This window comes from Ovis aries, chromosome 15 (assembly GCF_016772045.2).
Source record: "Ovis aries strain OAR_USU_Benz2616 breed Rambouillet chromosome 15, ARS-UI_Ramb_v3.0, whole genome shotgun sequence".
In the NCBI taxonomy this organism is placed as follows: domain Eukaryota; kingdom Metazoa; phylum Chordata; class Mammalia; order Artiodactyla; family Bovidae; genus Ovis; species Ovis aries.
The window spans coordinates 46380510-46399127 of record NC_056068.1 but is presented as its reverse complement, the minus strand read 5'-3'; the positions used below and the strand labels follow the sequence as shown (position 1 = coordinate 46399127).

Genomic DNA, 18618 nt, shown 5'->3' with positions numbered 1-18618 from the left:
GGGTGAGATCTCGGGCGCGAGTCTGGGCAGGTCCCAGGCGCGCCCCGCCCACTCCGCGTCCGCTCCGCCTCCCTAGCTGCGCCCTGGCTTCCAGCCACCGCGATCAGCTGCTGCGGAACCCAGAAAGAGGAAGGGGCGGAGCTGCTTTGTGGCTTTTCTCCGAGCAGTCAGCCGACTGCGCGGGGGGTAATCGGTGTCCCTGGCACCGCCTGGAATCCCGAGAGCCTACTGAGGCCTACACCAGCAGGGGCCGGGCGGGCGAACCAGCCTGGTCTAGGAAGCTGGGCGATGCCCCGCCATGGAGTGTCTCCCGGCCAGGGCCGCCCCAGGTCGGACGGGGAGCAGGCATCGGACAGGTCCTCCGGGGCCCCCTGTCTGAGGCTCCTGTGGTTGGGCTTGGCACTTGCGCTGGCACTGCCCAACTCCCTGGTCCTCTGGTCCCCTGCGGAGGCCCATCCTCTTCCTGCCCAAGGCCATTCCGCCAAGTTCATTCGCATAGCACCCCAGCTCCAGGAGGCCTTTGGCTGGTGGAACCTCACCTGCCCAACCTGCAAAGGACTATTCACCGCCATCGACTTCGGGCTGAGGGTGAGTGCTACAGGGGCTGCTGGGAGACAGGCCAGAAAGGTGCAGCTGCGGGTAGGGGCTGGGGCTAAGGCCGGAGCTCTGGGGTTTCCAAGAGCATCCCTAATGGAGAGGCTGTCTTCCACAAGACTTTGCTGAATTTGCTGTTCTTTGGCTGCACATCACCACCAACTCGTCCACTGTGGCTTGTGAAGTAAGGAAACAGTGCAAGTTTAATGCTGGGTACTGCGCTAGCCCTTTTACTCAGGTTAAATGTCGCCTGCTAGGTGGCTTCATTACTGTTATCTCTGCTTTATAAATGAATAGAGGCCCCAGAGCCGTAGTCACTTGTAGGAGGGCCAACAGCTGGTGAGGGCAGGACTCCCAGCTTGGTGCGCCTGACTGAATCCCCTCCACCTTACACCTAGCACCACTATGGCTAGGGCTAGCTACTAACCAAAAGGGAACCTGAATTAAGGAATATCCAGAGATGTGGGACTAGTTGGGTCGGGGGTGCCTTGACTGTCCCTCATGGGGTTATGATGACCGCTGGTTGGTTGGGGGGGGGTGGTCGGAGGGTGGCGGGGTGGAAGGTTTCCTCGGGGAATCAAGGCCCTATCCTCACGTGTGTCCCCAAATCCTGGTCAGTCTGTCATTCTGCCCAGTCCAAATTTCAGGGCACTCAGCAGACAGTGTCTAAGAAAGTCAGCGGGGCCAGCAAAGGCCTGAACTGCCACTGAGCTTAAAAGGAAGTACTGGCCTGGTGCTGCTTGAGTCACAGGGCAATGTCTGTGGGAGACAGGTGTGAACTAATATCTCTTTGCCATGGTGGAGTCTATCCCAGCCCCACTGTGGGTATGGAAGCCCAAAGGGTCTTTCATATCCAGGGTGGCCTGGTCCCTGAGCTCTGTCTCTGACTCCTCACCACTGGTTTTCCCATGGCAGAATCAGGCCAGTGTGGCCTGGGTGGGCTCCGTGGCCATCAAGCTGTGCATGCTGCTGAAGATCGCGCCGCCTGCCGTGTGCCAGTCAGCTGTCCACCTCTTCGAGGACGACATGGTGGAGGTGTGGACACGCTCAGTGCTGAGCCCGTCGGAGGCCTGTGGTCTGCTGCTGGGCTCTTCCTGTGGGCACTGGGACATCTTCTCCTCTTGGAATATCTCTTTGCCGGCCGTGCCAAAGCCGCCCCCCCAGCCGCCCAAGCCCCCAGCCCCAGGCTCCCCTGTCAGCCGCGTCCTCTTCCTCACTGATTTGCACTGGGATCACGACTACCTGGAAGGCACAGACCCCAACTGTGAGAACCCACTGTGTTGCCGCCGGGATTCGGGCCCACCGCCTGCCTCCCAGCCCGGTGCTGGGTACTGGGGCGAGTATAGCAAGTGTGACCTGCCCCTGCGAACCCTGGAGAGCCTGTTGAGTGGGCTGGGCCCCGCCGGCCCTTTTGATATGGTGTACTGGACAGGAGACATCCCTGCTCACAACGTCTGGCAGCAGTCTCGTCAGGACCAGCTGCGGGCGCTGACCACCGTCACAGCCCTTGTGAAGAAGTTCTTGGGGCCCGTGCCGGTGTACCCTGCCGTGGGCAACCACGAGAGCACACCCGTCAACGGCTTCCCTCCCCCCTTCATAAAGGGCAACCAGTCTTCCCACTGGCTCTACGAGGCGATGGCCGAGGCGTGGGAACCCTGGCTGCCGGCTGAAGCCCTTCGCACCCTCAGGTATTTGAGACCCACGGAAACCCAAGGAGGGAGGAGAAAGGTGGATGAGAGCGAAGGGAGTGGGGAGCTGGCATTACGCGTGAGTGCTCTGCCTGAGCCCTCAGCTCGCTTCACTCCCCTCCCAGGCTGACCTCACTTTCCACTTCACCCTCATCTCCAGGCACCCTCCTTCACAGGGCTAGTGGCACTGTGTTTGCTCATGTTGGCCCTCTCTAAGACGCCTTCCCCCGTTAACATCCCAATTTTTCCAGCTCACCTAGGTAGGCCGGGGCTCTCTTCTCTCTGGACGGCCTTTGCTTCCTGTTCTAGCCCACTTTCTCTCTCCTCTGAGCTCCTAGAGCCTCTAGTCCTCTGAGCCACTCTCCAGTCCCGTGGGTCCTCTAGTCAGTGCTGTCTGACCTTCAGCCAGAATGTGAGCATGAAGGTAGGGATCATCCTGGGTGCCTCTTTCCTTCACACAGGTTCCTTGCACAGGACTAGGCACAGAGGGCCAAGACTCCGAATGCGTGCTGACCCGTGTTCACTTTGTTTCAGAATTGGGGGGTTCTATGCCCTTTCCCCACGCCCTGGCCTCCGCCTCATCTCTCTCAACATGAATTTCTGTTCCCGTGAGAACTTCTGGCTCTTGATCAACTCCACAGACCCTGCTGGACAGCTCCAGTGGCTGGTGGGGGAGCTTCAGGCCGCTGAGGACCGGGGAGACAAAGTGAGAGGGTGGTGGGAGCTCAGCCCGTGGGCAGGGGCCAGGTGTGGGAGGAAAGAACAGGCCCTTCCTGAGCAGACTCCTATCTGGTGCTGGAGCACTTGTAGGCAGAGAAGCTCTATTTTTCTGCACTCACAACAGTGTTCCCTGGGGATTCAGCTCAACTGTCACTCTTAGAAAGTCCTTTCACTTGCTCCCCTTCTCTGGCCATGAATGCCAGCCCTTGTTGAAGACATGAACACCTGCCATCCTAGCTAGTGCTACCTGGACCCCTCTTCTGAAAACCTTCCTTAACCCTCCCCACAGGTGCACATAATTGGCCACATTCCCCCAGGGCACTGCCTGAAGAGCTGGAGCTGGAATTACTACAGAATTGTGGAAAGGTAGGAGGGAGATGTGTTACAGGCCTGAGTGGTTTTCGAGTCTAAGGGTCAGAAATTCCCTTGGGCATCTCAGCATCCCCCACTGCCCCCATGGGGTGGGGAGGCTACGTCCTTGAACTGGATGGACAAAGAAAGCACCCTGTCCTCCTCGGATCCTCTTCTGCCTTCGCTGGAACCTTCTGAATGTGACTCGTGTCTTCTGGCCAGGTATGAGAACACCTTGGCCGGCCAGTTCTTTGGTCACACCCACGTGGATGAGTTTGAGGTCTTCTATGACGAAGAGACCCTCAGCCGGCCGCTGTCTGTAGCCTTCCTGGCGCCCAGTGCCACCACCTACATCGGCCTTAATCCTGGTGAGTGGGGCGGAAGCAAACTGTTGGGGTGAAGGAGGTGGTTGAGAGAGAGGAAGGCGAGCCGAAGCCAGGGGATAAGCTGCCCCTCCCTGCTGGAGTGGCCTTGCCCGCTCCGTGTCCAGCCAGCCCTCCCTCCTTGCAGGGTACCGTGTCTACCAAATAGACGGCAACTATTCCGGGAGCTCTCACGTGGTCCTGGACCATGAGACCTACATCCTGAACCTGACGGAGGCGAACGAGCCCGGAGCCACGCCACACTGGCACCTCCTCTACAGGGCTCGGGAAACCTATGGGCTGCCCAATGCGCTGCCCACTGCCTGGCACGACCTGGTGTACCGCATGTGGAGGGACACACAGCTTTTCCAGACCTTCTGGTTTCTCTACCATAAGGGCCACCCGCCCTCGGAGCCCTGCGGCACACCCTGCCGCCTCGCTACCCTGTGTGCCCAGCTCTCCGCCCGCTCAGACAGCCCTGCTCTGTGTCGCCACCTGGTGCCGGATGCAAGCCTCCCCAATGTCCAGAGCCTGTGGTCAAGGCCACTGCTGTGCTGACACCCCTGGGGCCCAGAAGTGGGAAAGAGCTTGTCGTAGGAAAGGCGTGAAAACTCCAGAGGGCCACTGTGAGAAGAACGTCTGGTGGAAGGGCCCATCTCTGGTGGTCCATGCACACCTCGAAAACAAGACCTCCTTTCCTGGAGCTGGTTTAGCAAAATATGGGAGGGGGGTTGGCTGCTCTGAGGCTGCTGTCCTTTTGTGGCCATGGAGCAGAGGTCTAAGTTGGCACTGACCTGGGCAGACCAGACAGAAGTTGTCACCCCAGGCCTGTACTGGTCAGCCAGGAACCCTGTACGGCTGCTGCTGCCTGGTTGCCAGGCTGTTCAAATAAATACAAGGGACTTGGACTCGAGACCCTGCTGCAACTGTCCCAATTTCTTTTTTTGAGGCAGGGAGGGCAAGGGGGGCCCAGGAACAAAATCCTAACGGAAGGAGGAGGGTTCTTGGAGTGATGGTGTGTTGCGGGCACAGGAAAGCACACAGCTGAGCAGGGCAGACTTTATTAGTGATATCAGTACAGCAGAGGTACCCACAGAGCAGAGGAGAGAGGACCCATGCCTGGACTGGCCCCCCGCTTCTGCCCCAGCAGGATCCTATGAAGATGGAGCCTGGCCTCGACCAGTTCCTCCTGCTTCACCTGAAACGTGGGGATGGAGAGCTGGGGCTGGCCTTGCTTCCTCTTTCTGCTCCTCTTCTCTCAATCCAATATTGTCACTTGCAGAATTAGATCTCCCTTCCCAGCCCCCAGGTGAGGAACCCCAGCTACTGGGGAGGGCAACTCTGGTGGGGGGGGACCTGAAGTCTAATAATAGCCTGCAGGGCCCCTCCCCACCCCGCACCCTTGAGTTCCTTGGGGCCCAACGCAAGCAGGTGGAGGGAGCACGGACGGCTTCAGGGGGTGTGGGCCCCCAGCCGTTTAGGCTTGAGGGAGCCCCACAGCGACTGAACGCCCCGGCGGACGGTCCACCCCACACGCCGGGCAACAGACTCGGCTGGGGGCGCTGGGAGGCAGGAGGTGGAGGCCTGGGAGCGGGCATCCAGACACTTCTGGTAGCGGAGCTGCAAAGGCAGGAGGTGCAGTCATGCCGCAGCCTGCCCCAAGTGGGCTGGGCGCCACCGCTCCACCACCCTCCCCACTCACCATGCACGCAGCCTGCACGGCCTCCGAGAGGCTGGCAGCATTGGGCTCGCACCAGAACATGTGGCAGCAGAAGGAGGCTGGGCCGGCAGCCATGATGAATGCAAACGTGTGGACGTCTCTGCCCACGGCCAGGAAGGACAGGAAGCGCACCCGGCACTCCCCCAGCACTGCCTCCGTCTGCGGGGAGGGGCACCAGTTGGAAAGGGATGGCCGGACCCTCTTCCACTGGGTGCATCCATCTTTCCGGAGGCCCCTCCCCTCATTCCCAGTCTTGCCCTCCACAGCAGGGCCCTGCCATACCTTCTCCACCCAGGTCTTTACCTGCTGGTGCAAGATGGTGAGAGTGGCAGGGGCCACGCTGACGTGACTTGGGGTCCACTGCTCACGGCTACTGGAGGACAGGACAGATTCCAGGGCCCCATTTATCACATCTACCCCTGAAAGACAAGGACATGAACATGGCACTGCTGGTGGTGGACAGAGGACACCCCAGCTCTACGCTGGACTGTCCAGCTCTGCCCAGTCAAGCCCGGGGTCTCTGCCCCATCCCTACTTCACCTGCCCACAGCCCTGGACCATGCTGCATAGATACCCTTCTTTGGTGCACTCCTCCTTGGTTTCGGTGACCTGGCACTTTTCTAGTCTCTTCCATCTTGAATCCTAAGCTTGCTTTGCTTCACTGACTCTGTCTCTTCCTCCAGCCTTCTAAGCAGACTGACCCCCAAAGTTCTATCCTCCCCATACCTTGCTCTCCACATTCACACACGGCAGTGCTTCATACAACTCCTAAATCAGCCCCTATAGGCCAGTTCTCGCCAGTCCTTAAGACTCCAGGATGCAAGCTTTGCTTTTGGCTTTTTTTTTTTTTTTAATTTCCATTTGAGCAATGTTGTCTCATGTGTCACACCACGTTATGACATTATAGTGCACTGTCATACACAATCTCACAACAGATCCCTTTATCACCATTTTATAGATAAGGAAACTGAAGCTTATATTGAGAAATCAGGTAATTGACCTTAGGTCACAACCGAGAAATGAGGATCTGAAGACAGGCAGTCTGATTCCAGAGCCTGAGTTCTCAGCCAGGCCTTTCCCCTGCCCCTTGTCTGTAGTCCTAGTCTCAGAACCAAAGGGGCTGTCAAAATCTTACTGCACTCAGTAATTTCTAATATTTATGCAAAAGCCAAGGAATCCAAGGTTCCTGGCTTTTAGATCAATCAACTTGCCCTTGTAACAATGTTTCCGTTAACTCCTAATGTTAACTGCCGTTAAACACTTCCACCCATGACATTTCCACCCATGCATCCGTGCATGCCACCGCCACTGGGACTCAGCAGAGAACCAGGGCAGCAGCATGGGGCATAGGTTCTGCTCCCTGCACTGCTCACGAGCTGGCTGTGTCATCTGTGTGTGGTTACAGTGACGACGTTAGAGTGACTGACGTCCATGCGGAAGCACGCACTGGTCCGCCCCCAGGCCCGCTTGCCCCTGTCAGTGCCTCTGGGCTCCCACTGGGAACCGAACTTGTGGACCCTTTGAGGGCAGAAAACACATCTTCCCCCAAAGTCCTCCCTCACCTTGGCCTTGCTCATCTTACCTCTGATTGGATCAAAGCCAAACTTCTCTCCTAAGCATGAAGTCCTCCAAAAACTGGCCTCATCTGACCTGTCAAGCTTCGTATTTTACTGCTCCCTGAGCTTCAAAGGATTTATGTAGCATTATCAACGTCTAATCTTGGCAAATGCCCAGCAAGGCAGATGGGAAACACAGAGTAAAAGAAGAGGGTGCCCTCCAGGGACAGACTGTAACTGAGGGAAAGCCTCCCTCCAGAGGGCTCCTCCTCTCTTGACTGTCTGCGAAACTCCCAGTTCTCACGCATCAGGGTTCACCTAGGCCCTCCTGTCTGGGAAGCCTTCCCTGCCACAGGCAGACAGGGTGCTGCTGAGACAACTCTTGGCACATCTTGTAACTGCTAGGAACTTCTTCACACTAGGCTATGGCCATCTCATGGACAGATATCAACTTTCATTCTCTGTCCCCAGTCCTTGCACAGGGCTTATTGACTGAAGGAATTCCAGATGTCTGAGAAAGGCAAATGGGCAAATGTACCCAAACTGGTATAATAACCCAGCAGCCCAGAAGCTACAGAAGGGTGATGACACAGGAGTGGGTGGGTGAGGGCAGCCTGCAGAGCGCTCAGATGTGATTGACACTGATGCCAGTCATGTGGAGACCAGACATCAAAGTCAGACTGCCTAATAAGCAGATGGAGCTGTGGGGGTGGCACCTGGCCCCAGAGTGGGGAGGATCAGCGTGGAGGCGGGGACAACAGTGGAACTAGGTGACCTGGAAAGAGTCTGTCATATGTGGTGACAGCTCAGGACTGAAACCTACACCCTGACCCCAGCCCCAAACTCCCAACCCCCCTCATCCTTGTTGTTCAGTCGCTACGTCCTTCACAATCTCCCGGAGTTTGCTCAAACTGATGTCCGCTGAGCTGGTGATGCCATCCAACTATCTCATCCTCTGTTGCCTCCTTCTCCTGCTGCCCTCAATCTTTCCCAGCATCAGGGTCTTTTCTAATGAGTAGATTCATTGCTTCAGGTCTCAACTGTAGCCTTCCAACATACTATATAATTTACTTATTGCCTGTCTATTCTGAATAGAATGTCAGCTACTTAAAGGCAGGAATCTTGGTTTAAAGGCAATTTTGTTCTTTGACATATACCAAGAATCTAGACCGGTGCCTGGCACAAATCAGGCACTGGGTAGTCATTTGTTGATGGATGGATGATTAATGAGTGAATATTGCAGCTTCAGGAGGGGCCAATGTTAAACTTGCGCAGGGTAAAAACGGAGCATAAATAAAGCATGATAAAGTGAGTTTAGGGACTACCGTGTGAAACTCTTGGCTTCAACAGGGCAGACCTTCTAAGCTGATGGACAGCAGAGGATCCATCCAGGGCTGCAGACAGTTCCTTTATTGTACTGAGAAGCTATGTGAATGGCAGGTAGATAGGGGAGTGATGCAATAACTGGAAGAGTCATGAACCTGAGGGTGAAAGGGAAGAGGAAACAGCACAAAGGGGAGGGCGGAGTCATGAGTCCTTCCTGCTCTCCCACGAGGATCTCCTCACCTCCGGCTCCACAGCTGTGGCAGTACCTCAGAATCCAGTCTACTCCTCTCTGCAAGTCCAGGCCTTCCTTCAACCCCAGCTCAATCCCCACCCTAAGAAGGGTTCCCTCACTGAATGTAATGGTGTTGATCATTAGTCAGCATGGTATAAAGGGAAGGACAGAGAACTGAAGATGACCAGGGTTAGAGTCCTCAGTCCACCATCTCCTGGGCTCTCACCTGAGCATTCTTTTGTTTGTGTGTTTGTTTATCCATTCACCAAATACTGTTGAGTTCTTCCCAAGTGTCCCTTGGCATGACACCTGACCATTTATTGAAGCCATCTCTTTTCCTCTGACCTCATACCTGCTCCTCCACTGTCCATTAAATGCTGGAGGGGCTCACAGCCAGGCCTAGCCTGATAACCCTTCTCACAGTGGCTGCCCACGTTCCAGGGTCAATCCTCTTCAGACTCATGGCTTTGATTACCTCTCTAACCCGATGATGCCCACATTTGTATCTCTAGCCCAGTCCTCTCCTCTGTGAATCCAGCTGCCAATTTGAGTTTGCTACTCACCTTCCCAAAGACACACCAAACTGAGCATGCCTAAAATTGAACTCAAATCTCCAAATCAAAACTGGCCTCTTCCAGTACCTACTACCTTCAGAGAATGGCACCACTATCCAGTTAGTGCCAAAAGCCAGGAAGCCAGGGGTCAACCTTAAGGACTCTGTCCCTCACCCCACATCTAACCAAGGCATGTTGACTTTAATCATCTAAAAACCTCTCGAATCCACACACTCCTCTCCAGCCCCAGTACAGTGCAAGATACTCTCACTACCAGCCACAACTACTGTAAGGTCCTCCTGAGGCCCCCAGGTCCACCTCCACCCGCTGAACATCCTTCTCCATGTATCACCTAGGTGCGGGCATGTGTGCTTAGTCTTATCCAACTCTGTGACCCCAAGGACTGTAGCCACCAGGCTCTTCAATCCATGGCATTTTCCAGGCAAGAATCCTGGAGTGGGTTGCCATTTCCTTCTCCAGGGGATCTTCCTGAGCCAGGGATCAAACCCATATCTCTTGCATCTCCCACCTTGGCTGGAGAGTTCTTTACCAGCTGAGCCACCAGGGAAGTCCTCACAAAATTAAAATGATTATGACAAGTGTACTCCAGAAAACGCTCTGGTAGCTTCTTAACACTTTAGGATGAAGAACAAATCATAAACACGGCCTATGAGGTTCCGCAGGGTCTGACCACTGCCGAGCTCCTGGCCTCACCTGGCACCACTTTTCTCAATGACTTTGAAATACTAAAGTGTCTTTCATGATGGGTCCTCATACCCAATCTTCACTCTGCCTGGAGTGATCTTTCCCCATTTTATTCCTGTCTCCATCCCATTTGGGCACATTAGATCCTATTTATTCTTTGATCTCAGTTCAAATGTCACTTTCTCAAATCTTTTCTGACTTCCTAGACTAAATGAAGCTCCTCTGTTACATAGTTCCATGCATCTTGCTACTTTCTTTCAGTAAAATGACTCAAATTGTAACTACACATTTATTTGTGTGACTGTTTGATTTAATCCTCTTTTTTCCTACCGTAGTTTCCTATAACCTCCATGAAAGCAGGGCCGTGGCCAGAACCTGGTACATAGTAGCCCTCATAATTATTTGCTAAGTGAATGAACAAGTAAATAATAGGTACTATGAAAGTACTAGAAGTATCAGAGTGAACCTAATAGTCTCTACCCTCAGTTTCCTTAACTATAAAATGGGTATCATCATAATCCAAAACTCACAGGATTCTCGAGAATTAAATGACATATACGGAAGTAATTTACCAACACAAAGCATGTTGACAAATATGCTCACTGCTTCCTTTCTATGATCACAGTCCATAGTTGGTGGTAATACCAAACACAGCTCCTGGCTGCTCCAGCGCTTTAGTCATCAAAGACCTACCGCCCAACCTAACCAAAGCTTTTCAAGAATGGGTCTCCCTATATGCCTGGTTCACTGGTTCACACTCAGGGAAGCTAAGACCCAGAGTGAAGCTGGGACAGAGGTACAGAAGGTGGGATGCACTCTGAAGAGCCGGGTGACATCAAGCATGAGGAAGGTCTGGTGAAAGAGGTACTGGGAGGTGCGGGGTGGGGGAAGGGCTTTGAGATCAAGGTGGTGGTCCCTGGGTGGAAAAGGACACACATACCAACAGGTTTAGCAACAGGCACATTCCCCAGGTAATAGACTTGGAACTTTTGCACCAGTTCATTCTTAGGTGCTGGGAATTCCACTGCAGGAGGAAAGAAGAGGATCAGTCACAGGGACAGCTCTTGCTTCTCCCAGTCCCCATCACCAGGGTATAAACTGAACACTGACTCAGCCAAGGCCCTACCTCCACCCCTCCCCTGCCTCTCTTTAACCAAAGTCCTTACACTTATTTGACCCCAGGAATTGAATCTCCATTTTTCTTTTTGTTTTTGGCCACTCTGCACGGCTTGCAGAATCTTAGTTTCCTGACCAGGGATCTAACTCACATCCCCCGCTTTAGAAGTATGAACTTCTGGACGACCAGGTTAAGTGCTGAGTCTCCATTTTACTATCACTCTGCCCAGGAACTCGTGCCTCCTCTTGGGTCCCCTCAACTTTGCCAACAAAACTGAGACAGACCTGGTGGGGTTGTGACACTGACCTTGGAAAGGGACGTCCACAAGTTTAGAGTGGTCTAGGGAGAGTCCGTTTACCAAGCAGCGGGCATTGCGCCTTTCGGCCATGATCTGAGAAAGGGAGGGGAAGGGGGAAGAGGGAGGGCGGGTCCGTCAGGGCTTCGCTGCCCTGGAGCGCCCCCAACTCAAAGACCCCACCCACGTCCTTGTACAGCAAAGGTGGCAGCTACTCCAGGGTGCGAAGGGGGCCGTGCCTTAGAGCAGATCTCATGCAGGCTGGTGGCGATGTTCTTGGCGGGTGCCTCACAGCGAAACACGTGGCACTTGAGCATCTGGGTCAGCTTATCGCGAGCTACGTAGGCAAAGTCCCTGTTGGGGGAGGGGCGCCTCAGTGTCTCCCAGTGCCTTCCAGTGCAGAGCCTCACTCCCGCCCACCCACGCCCTCCCCATCCGTCTGCCCTCGGGTCGCTGTACTGTGGACACTGCCTTCTGGCCGGAGGGTAGACAGGCAAGCATGCCAAGGTCGGGGAGGATGGGCGAGCACAGCGCGCAGGGAGGGGCGGGGCAGACTAGGGAGACTTGGGCGCTTTGCTGCATCTGGTCCAGGGGTGGGGAGAGGAATGGTCAGGGTAGATTAGGCATAGTACCTCTCTCTGGGTCCGGCAGCACAAGAGAGGCAAACAACAGAGTTAGGGAGGAGGGCCTCGCTCTGACTGCTGGCTGAGCCCCCACCCCGGAGCCCCGGCCCTGCTCCCACCTTCCGCTGTCCCGCCCGACGCCCCACACGCGGATGCTGACGATGGGCTGGGCGTGCAGCAGGGCCTGACTGTGTGGCTCCACCAGCTTCAGCGTCTCATCCTCCAGCTGCAGCAGCAGGTCCTTTCCCTGCAGGCCCAAGAGGCAGATGCTCAGCGGTGCCCCAGCCGGGAAGGTGGCTGATATTTGCCACTTCCAGCTAGAGGGAGGTGAGCCACCTCTCTAGGGCCCTTTCTTTGGTGTGGGACCAGCTACCCTGCAGGCTTCAACTCTAGCAAAGCTCACACCTTTCATCTCCGACGTGACTCCTTTTATCAACCCCCTCGCTGTCAGGCAACCATCTCCCAATCAGGAGTCACACTTCCATCTCGAAGACTGGCCTGGTGGATCCGCACCCCCCTCCCCAGCCCTGGCAGAGGTGCAGCTTGGTTCACTCAGCTCTCCCAGTTTCTGCACTTCACCGCCGCCCTACCACCCTGCCAGCTCACCTCGCCCCAGCCACCAGACATGGGGTCGTGTAGATTGTTTTTGTGGTAGGAGAGCTGACGGATGCAATTGTTGACTGCTACGCTGCTGCGGCCAGGGGCCAGCTCCTCCTCGGTCATCTCCACCCAGCCTAGGGAGCGAACGGCGAAACACTGCCAGACACAAAAGAGGGGGTGGGAGACAGAGGGTCTAGTCTAAACCCAGAAGAGCCCCCAGCCAGGACACAGGGCACTCTGCTGAGACCAGAGGAGTTCCCGACTCAGAGCACAGCAGGTGGGAGGACGTAAGAGGCTCTACAAACAGGACAGAGTTGCAGGAGGACTGATGCTCTCAGAGGAGACCCCTAGGCAGGAAGCACCTGAGCCCAGCCAGGAGGGACCTCCTGCCAAGCAACAAGGCTGCCTGAGTTATAAACTGAAGTGCCTCCCGCTCAGACACAAGGGTCTGTGCTGAGAGTGCAAGAGCTGAGGACCTGCGGAGCTGTACTGAGACCAGAGAGACCCCAGAACCTGACCTGAGGGCGCTCCTGTTCACGGGGGCCCAACCTGGGCACACGCATCGCCTTGAACACACCTTGATCCCTGGGTTGGCATTCCGTGGGGGCAGCTTCTCCTCCTCTTGGGGCAATGGCTCTGGGCTGGAGGCAGATGTAACACTTGGTACAGGCCCCCGAAGAGGGAGCTGTCCCAAGGCCCCTTCCAGACACACCCATCCCACTGCCAGCCCACTCACCTGAGGCTCTGAGCTGGGAAAGGCAACATCCCCTCCTCGGGGTCCTTCAGCCCCAAATCCATCGGGGCCTCCTCACTGGGCTCATCCTGAGGAAGGGGAGAGAGAAATCAGGACCCAAATGATGCCCCATCTCCAGCTCCCCCATCGTGAAGGAGGTCCCCTCACTCACCTTCCAAAATTCTCCATCCTCAAAGCGTTCTCCATGAGTGAAGCCGGTCCAGGTGAGCTAGAAGCAGGAATGGGAGCAAGGAGTGGCTGGCTTATCTTGCTCCAGCAGCACCCCCCTCCACTCCAGGTCAGAACTATCAGGCCTGTGGGCTTCACCTGGGACTCCTCTCGGGGGCTGCTCCCCTGTGATCGTGAGGCCCGGCCCGGGGGCTCCCACTGAGTGGTCCCCGTTGGGATGTGCCAGTAGTAGGTCCCTGAGGTGTCCTGGACCCTCATCCATCCAGCTGGCAGGTCGGAATCCGTCTCGAAGGCGTTGGGGTTCCAAAAGGAATCTGCCGGGTGGGGGGGGTGGTCTTGGTAAGGGTCTGCCTACCTAACAAGAGAATCATGGGTGCTATGCCCAGTCCCCTCCCGAGACCCAGTGGTGGAGAAGGGGTGGGGGAAGGGCTCCAACACAAGATTCCTGCTTCCGCCTAGAGCCTAAAGTCTGGAGTCACAGCATGGGGGGCCCACCAGCAAGGGACGTGACTCATGTCTCCTCCTGGGCCCTGCTCCCAGCTAATGTGGCCACACAGAGGGAAGGAGGGGGGAAGAGAGAAGGCAAGGAGGTTGAGTGACCCCAAATGACCTGTCATACATATCTGTATCTCCAGTGGACACACTGACCCTTTACACACACATGCACACAGTCACACAACATATACAAGCCCTACTACACACCTGTGTAGCCCCCACAAACACAAGGGTGTGCACACACAGGAGACACCTACACGGATAGCAGGTATTGCGTTCATGTGCAGGGACAAACACACACACACCAACTCCATCCATCCGCTAATGCAGCCACCATCCACAAAGGTGTGTGCACACACATATATATTCTAGCCCCTGCCACACACATGTGCAGACCATATCCACAGTGCCCCCCAACCCATGTGTGGGTACCACACCCACAGTGAATGCACAGACACGCAACACATGTCAACCTCTGCCACATGTGTGCAGATACCACAGACACTCACACCTTGACCCTTGCCACACACACGTGCAGACATTTCATGCATATGTGCACACCACACACCTGTGACATGCCCTCCCCTCTCCAAGCAGAGCCACACTGTTCCAGCCCCGCAGCCCAGCTCACGCCTCCAGCAGGTCCATGCTCCCTGCCAGCCCGCCCCACGTGGTGCCCAGGTACATGCCGCCCCTCACCTGGGCTACTATCCTGCAAGAGGATGGCCAGGAAAAAGTCCTGGGAGACCATGGCACTCCTTCCCAGCCCCTCCTGCTCCACCCTGCCTCCTCACAGCCCCTCCAGCCTGGCCAGCTGGGCTCACAGCCTGGTGCTGGGCTGCAGAGAGAAGCTCATCCCGCCCACTTCTCACCAGGGCAGAGCGCCTGCCAGGCAGGATCCTCCCCTACCTGGAGCTCACCAAGGAGGGGCCAGGACCACAGGGAAGGGAACCCCCTTGGAGTGGGGATGGAGGGTGCAGCTCGTGAGACCCCAGCCTTCCCTGCTCACATCGCTTCTTTCTGATCCTAGATCCCCTCCCCCAATCCTGAATCTCCATCCCACCCCCCGCAGCGGTCACCTCAGTGCCACAGTCAAGCCCAGCCTTAGGGACGACAGGAGGCTCAGCCTCGTGGGAACACCCCAGCCACCTGGGGCCCTGCAAAGCCTAGAGCTCTCCGTGCAAACAGGGTGTGGCTTCCAGGCTCCCAGGGATCCCACCCCTGCCCAGAATCTGCCAAGCAGTTCAAGCGGAGGGTGGGCTTCAGGGGCTGGGCCCCAGCAAGCTTGAGGCTGGGCTTGGGGCTTCCCAGCACCAACCCCCCTCACCTGCCAGGGCCCAGCTAGGCTGCAGCGTCTCCTCGGCAACCGCAGCACCAGGACCGGCTGGGAGTGCCCAGACTGCTGACGTGCTTCCCGTTACCAGGGAAACCAGGAATCCGGACTGGTCCAAGAGGCAGCACTGAGGGACAGGCAGTCAGTCCCCAGACCCAGGCTGCTGGGCAACCAGGCAAGGAGGGCTGGAAGTGGGCGTGGCTACACCGAGGTGACTGTGTACCTGATGCGAGAGTCACTTTGGCAAGGTACCTCGCCACCCTCAGCTTCCAATGAAGTGGCCTCACAGAGGAGGGGCTCTTCTTGCCCATCCAGCCTCCAGGTACCCGTTACTGCCTCCTTCCCCCCAGCCACCTCTCCCCTCAGGTCCCAGGGAGTTAGAAAGCTTGCGTTTCCCTGGGGACCCTCCACCGTCTTCAGGGCTTTCCCCCCAAACCTTCCAGGAACACCACACCCAGGACAGCTGTGTCCCCCAGAGCCACACCCTTCTCCCTGAAGGGTCATATACCCCTGAATCTGAGGACCAGCTCACCATCTCCTGACTGAGTCACACACACCAATCCATCTGCCATCCCTGTCAGTCGACACCTTCCTGCCTCAGAGCTTCATCCTTCCGATCTGTCCTGGAGGGGCCGCTCTACCCCCGGACCATCTGGGAGGCCCTTCTGGAGCTTGGCACATCTCCCTCCGAGCACAGCCCCACCCCGGCCCTTGCTTCCACAAGCACACATTTATTTAGAAATGCATACTTTCTCCTGCGCCAATTCATTCAAGCGCTCCCCCCACGCACTCAAAGGTTCAGGCCTCCTTGGCTAAGCCGGATGCAGTCACCTGCTCTCCCTTTCCCCAGCCCTACTCGCTCCCGAAGTCCAGCTGGGTCACTGCAACAGCCTCCCAAGTTGGTCTCCCTCTTCCTGTTTAGCCCTTTCCAATCTGAGCTGCATGCTACAGCCCCAAATGCTAACAACCTTCTCTCCAGTTGCATACTCTAATTGTTTTCTCTTTGCCCCCAGGACAGAACCCAATTTCTCCACAAGGTTTGTAGGACCTTAGGAGCCCCTATTCACCTGCCTCTCAGCCTTACCTCTGACCACTCCCCTCACCCTTGGTCTCTCTCCCTGCTTCTCTCTCTCTCTCTCTCTCTCTCTCTCTCTCTCTCTCTCTCTCTCTGTCTCTCTCTCGTGCCCCTAATCCTCTCTGATCCCAGCCTACATTCCCTCAAACTTCACCTGGCACCACCTACTGGGCATCAGTGTAAAGATCCCTTCTCAAAACTGACCCACCCCTGAGTCTATTACCTGCTCTTCCTGCACCTCCGCAACCCCAGGGCTCAAACTACCTATTTACTGCTATCAAAATACTAGACTGAGTGCTATGAGGACAGGAATCTCTATCATTTGTAGTACGTATTCTCAGCATTTAGGACAAGACCTGGCACCGAGTATGAACCCAACACAGGTAGGAAGTTCATTCATTCATCATTCGCTCATCATTCATGCATCCATCCATCCATTCATTCATATACTTCCGCATTCAATTAACAACCTTGTGGAGATCCTAGGGTGGGAAGGAGAAAATAACGTTTGCTCAATTCTACCCCATTCCTACCGGAGACCAGACCTCCTCTGTGGTCTCCCTGGTCATAGCAACAGTCATAAGAGTAGGCAGTGACCCAGCCTATCCCGAGATACTCGATTTCCACTGCCTCCAGCAAACCTTGATCTTTGCCGATCCTCTCACCACACCAGCTCCCTCGCTGAGGTCACTGCCCGCACCCAGCAGACTCTTCCCAGCTCTTGAGCAGTTCTGTCCTCCCACTCTCAGAAGGCTCATAGGAGTGACCACCACAGTGACCATCCAGGGACCCCAGAGCAACCAGGCTCTCCATTGTTCAGTCCCTGATTGACACGCCCTGAGGCAGAGGTTGCAAACGATCCGCCTGCAGGCCGTGTAAGCCTCAGATAGATTTTGTCTGGCCTGTGTGGTACTTTTTTAAAAAACAGAGTTGGTTGCTAACATTTAGAAATTGGGATGCTTCACATCCATATCTAGTTTTCAGTTTCCCTTGAAGAACTGGCTCCACTGAGACTACATTTCCCCACATCTAACCCTATGAGTAACCCGCTGGAGTGGAGTAGCAGCAGTTCCTATAAAGGGGATCTGGGCAATGATCACTGACGGTCGCTAACATCCCTCTAAAGACAGGCAATTAGACTTTGTCTTTGGTAGAAGTACTCAATACCACCTGTGAAGTGTCCTTTCAAACAAAATACAAACAAAAACAAAAACTCTGAATTTAATGAAGGCTCTAGAACTCACTGCCAATTTACGGGAAATCCAGGGGAAGTGGAACTTCTTCAAATCCAGAAAATGGAAAGCCCAGGGAAGACAACACAGTGGCTTCAATTAAAACAACAACAAAACTTTGAGCAAAATAGAGATGGAGGGATAAGGTACAGATCAAAAGAAACTTTGAGACATACCAACCATCAAAAGGTCTGTTCCTATTTGGATATTGATGAAATGAATCAAATTTTAGAAGGGCAGGAGCACACTCATTAGACAACTGGGAAATGTAAACACTGACTAGATATTCAGTGATACTGAGGAAGTACTGGTAAATTTCAATGGACATGTTTTTAGTAGTTCGGATATTTTTTGCCGGGGGTGGGGGGCAGGCAGGAGCATGCATGTAGGATCTTAGTTCCCAACTAGGGGTGGAAACTGTGCCCCTGCAACGGAAACACAGAGTCTTAACCACTACACCACCAGAGAAGTCCCTGGATTTTTAAAAAGTGTTTTATATTTTAGACATGCACGAGTTGGGAGACTTCTCTGGTGGTCCAGTGGTTAAGAATCCACCAGCTAATGCAGGGGACACGGATTCTATCCCTGGTCTGAGAAGATTCCACATGCCACAGGGCAACTACGCCCATGTGCCACAACTACTGAGGCCCAAGCGTTTTAGAGCCCTTGCTCCATAACAAAAGAGCCACAGCAATGAGAAGATGGAGCACCATAACCAGAGAGTAGCCCCCACTTGCCTCAACTAGAGAGAGCTCACCGCAACAGCTAAGACCAAGTGCAGCCAAAAGTCAATCAATCAAGATTTAAAAAAAAGAAAAGAAATGCATGAGTGAACATTTACAGATGTATTTGCTTCAAAACAGCCTAGGCTGGGGCCCAGGAGTAGTAGGTGGGGGTATGGATGCAACAAGGGTAGCCATGTGTTGATAATTGTTGAAACTGGGTCATGGGTAAGTCAGGTTCATTATTCTGTTATTTTCGTATATGTCTGAAAATGTCCATAGTAAGATTTTTGAAAGGGGATGGCATGCTGCCCTTCACTCATCTGAACTGCCTGCTCCCTGCCAAGGTTCCCCAGTCTGGGTCTGGGTAAGGTGCCTGCTGCCTGGAGTGGGAAG

General features: G+C 55.0%; 2 protein-coding genes across 5 annotated transcripts in view; one reads left to right on the top strand and one right to left on the bottom strand.

The window, feature by feature from the left end:
• The first annotated feature begins 288 nt into the window (after positions 1-288).
• On the top strand, positions 289-4273 carry SMPD1 (sphingomyelin phosphodiesterase 1). Its single transcript, NM_001166201.1, is given in 6 exon segments — positions 289-588; positions 1510-2282; positions 2817-2988; positions 3292-3368; positions 3576-3721; positions 3864-4273. Coding segments are annotated over 6 exon segments (1878 nt in total).
• Positions 4274-4760: 487 nt separating this feature from the next.
• The window catches only part of APBB1 (amyloid beta precursor protein binding family B member 1), a 22863-nt gene continuing 9005 nt past the window's right edge, over positions 4761-18618 (bottom strand). For 2 of the 4 annotated variants that reach the window (XM_027979429.3, XM_027979428.2), the window contains exons 3-14: positions 13504-13679; positions 13349-13405; positions 13180-13265; positions 13021-13084; positions 12450-12599; positions 11963-12090; positions 11460-11574; positions 11232-11316; positions 10749-10832; positions 5739-5854; positions 5418-5594; positions 4761-5335 (exon numbers count right to left, since the gene is read on the bottom strand). In XM_027979429.3, coding sequence (XP_027835230.1) covers positions 5168-5335; positions 5418-5594; positions 5739-5854; positions 10749-10832; positions 11232-11316; positions 11460-11574; positions 11963-12090; positions 12450-12599; positions 13021-13084; positions 13180-13265; positions 13349-13405; positions 13504-13679 — 1406 coding nt within the window. In that variant the 3' untranslated portion in view covers positions 4761-5167. Of the gene's footprint in view, positions 5336-5417; positions 5595-5738; positions 5855-10748; positions 10833-11231; positions 11317-11459; positions 11575-11962; positions 12091-12449; positions 12600-13020; positions 13085-13179; positions 13266-13348; positions 13406-13503; positions 13680-14559; positions 15222-18618 lie in introns of those variants that run through there. The other 2 variants (XM_060399387.1, XM_060399386.1) reach the window with 2 other exon arrangements.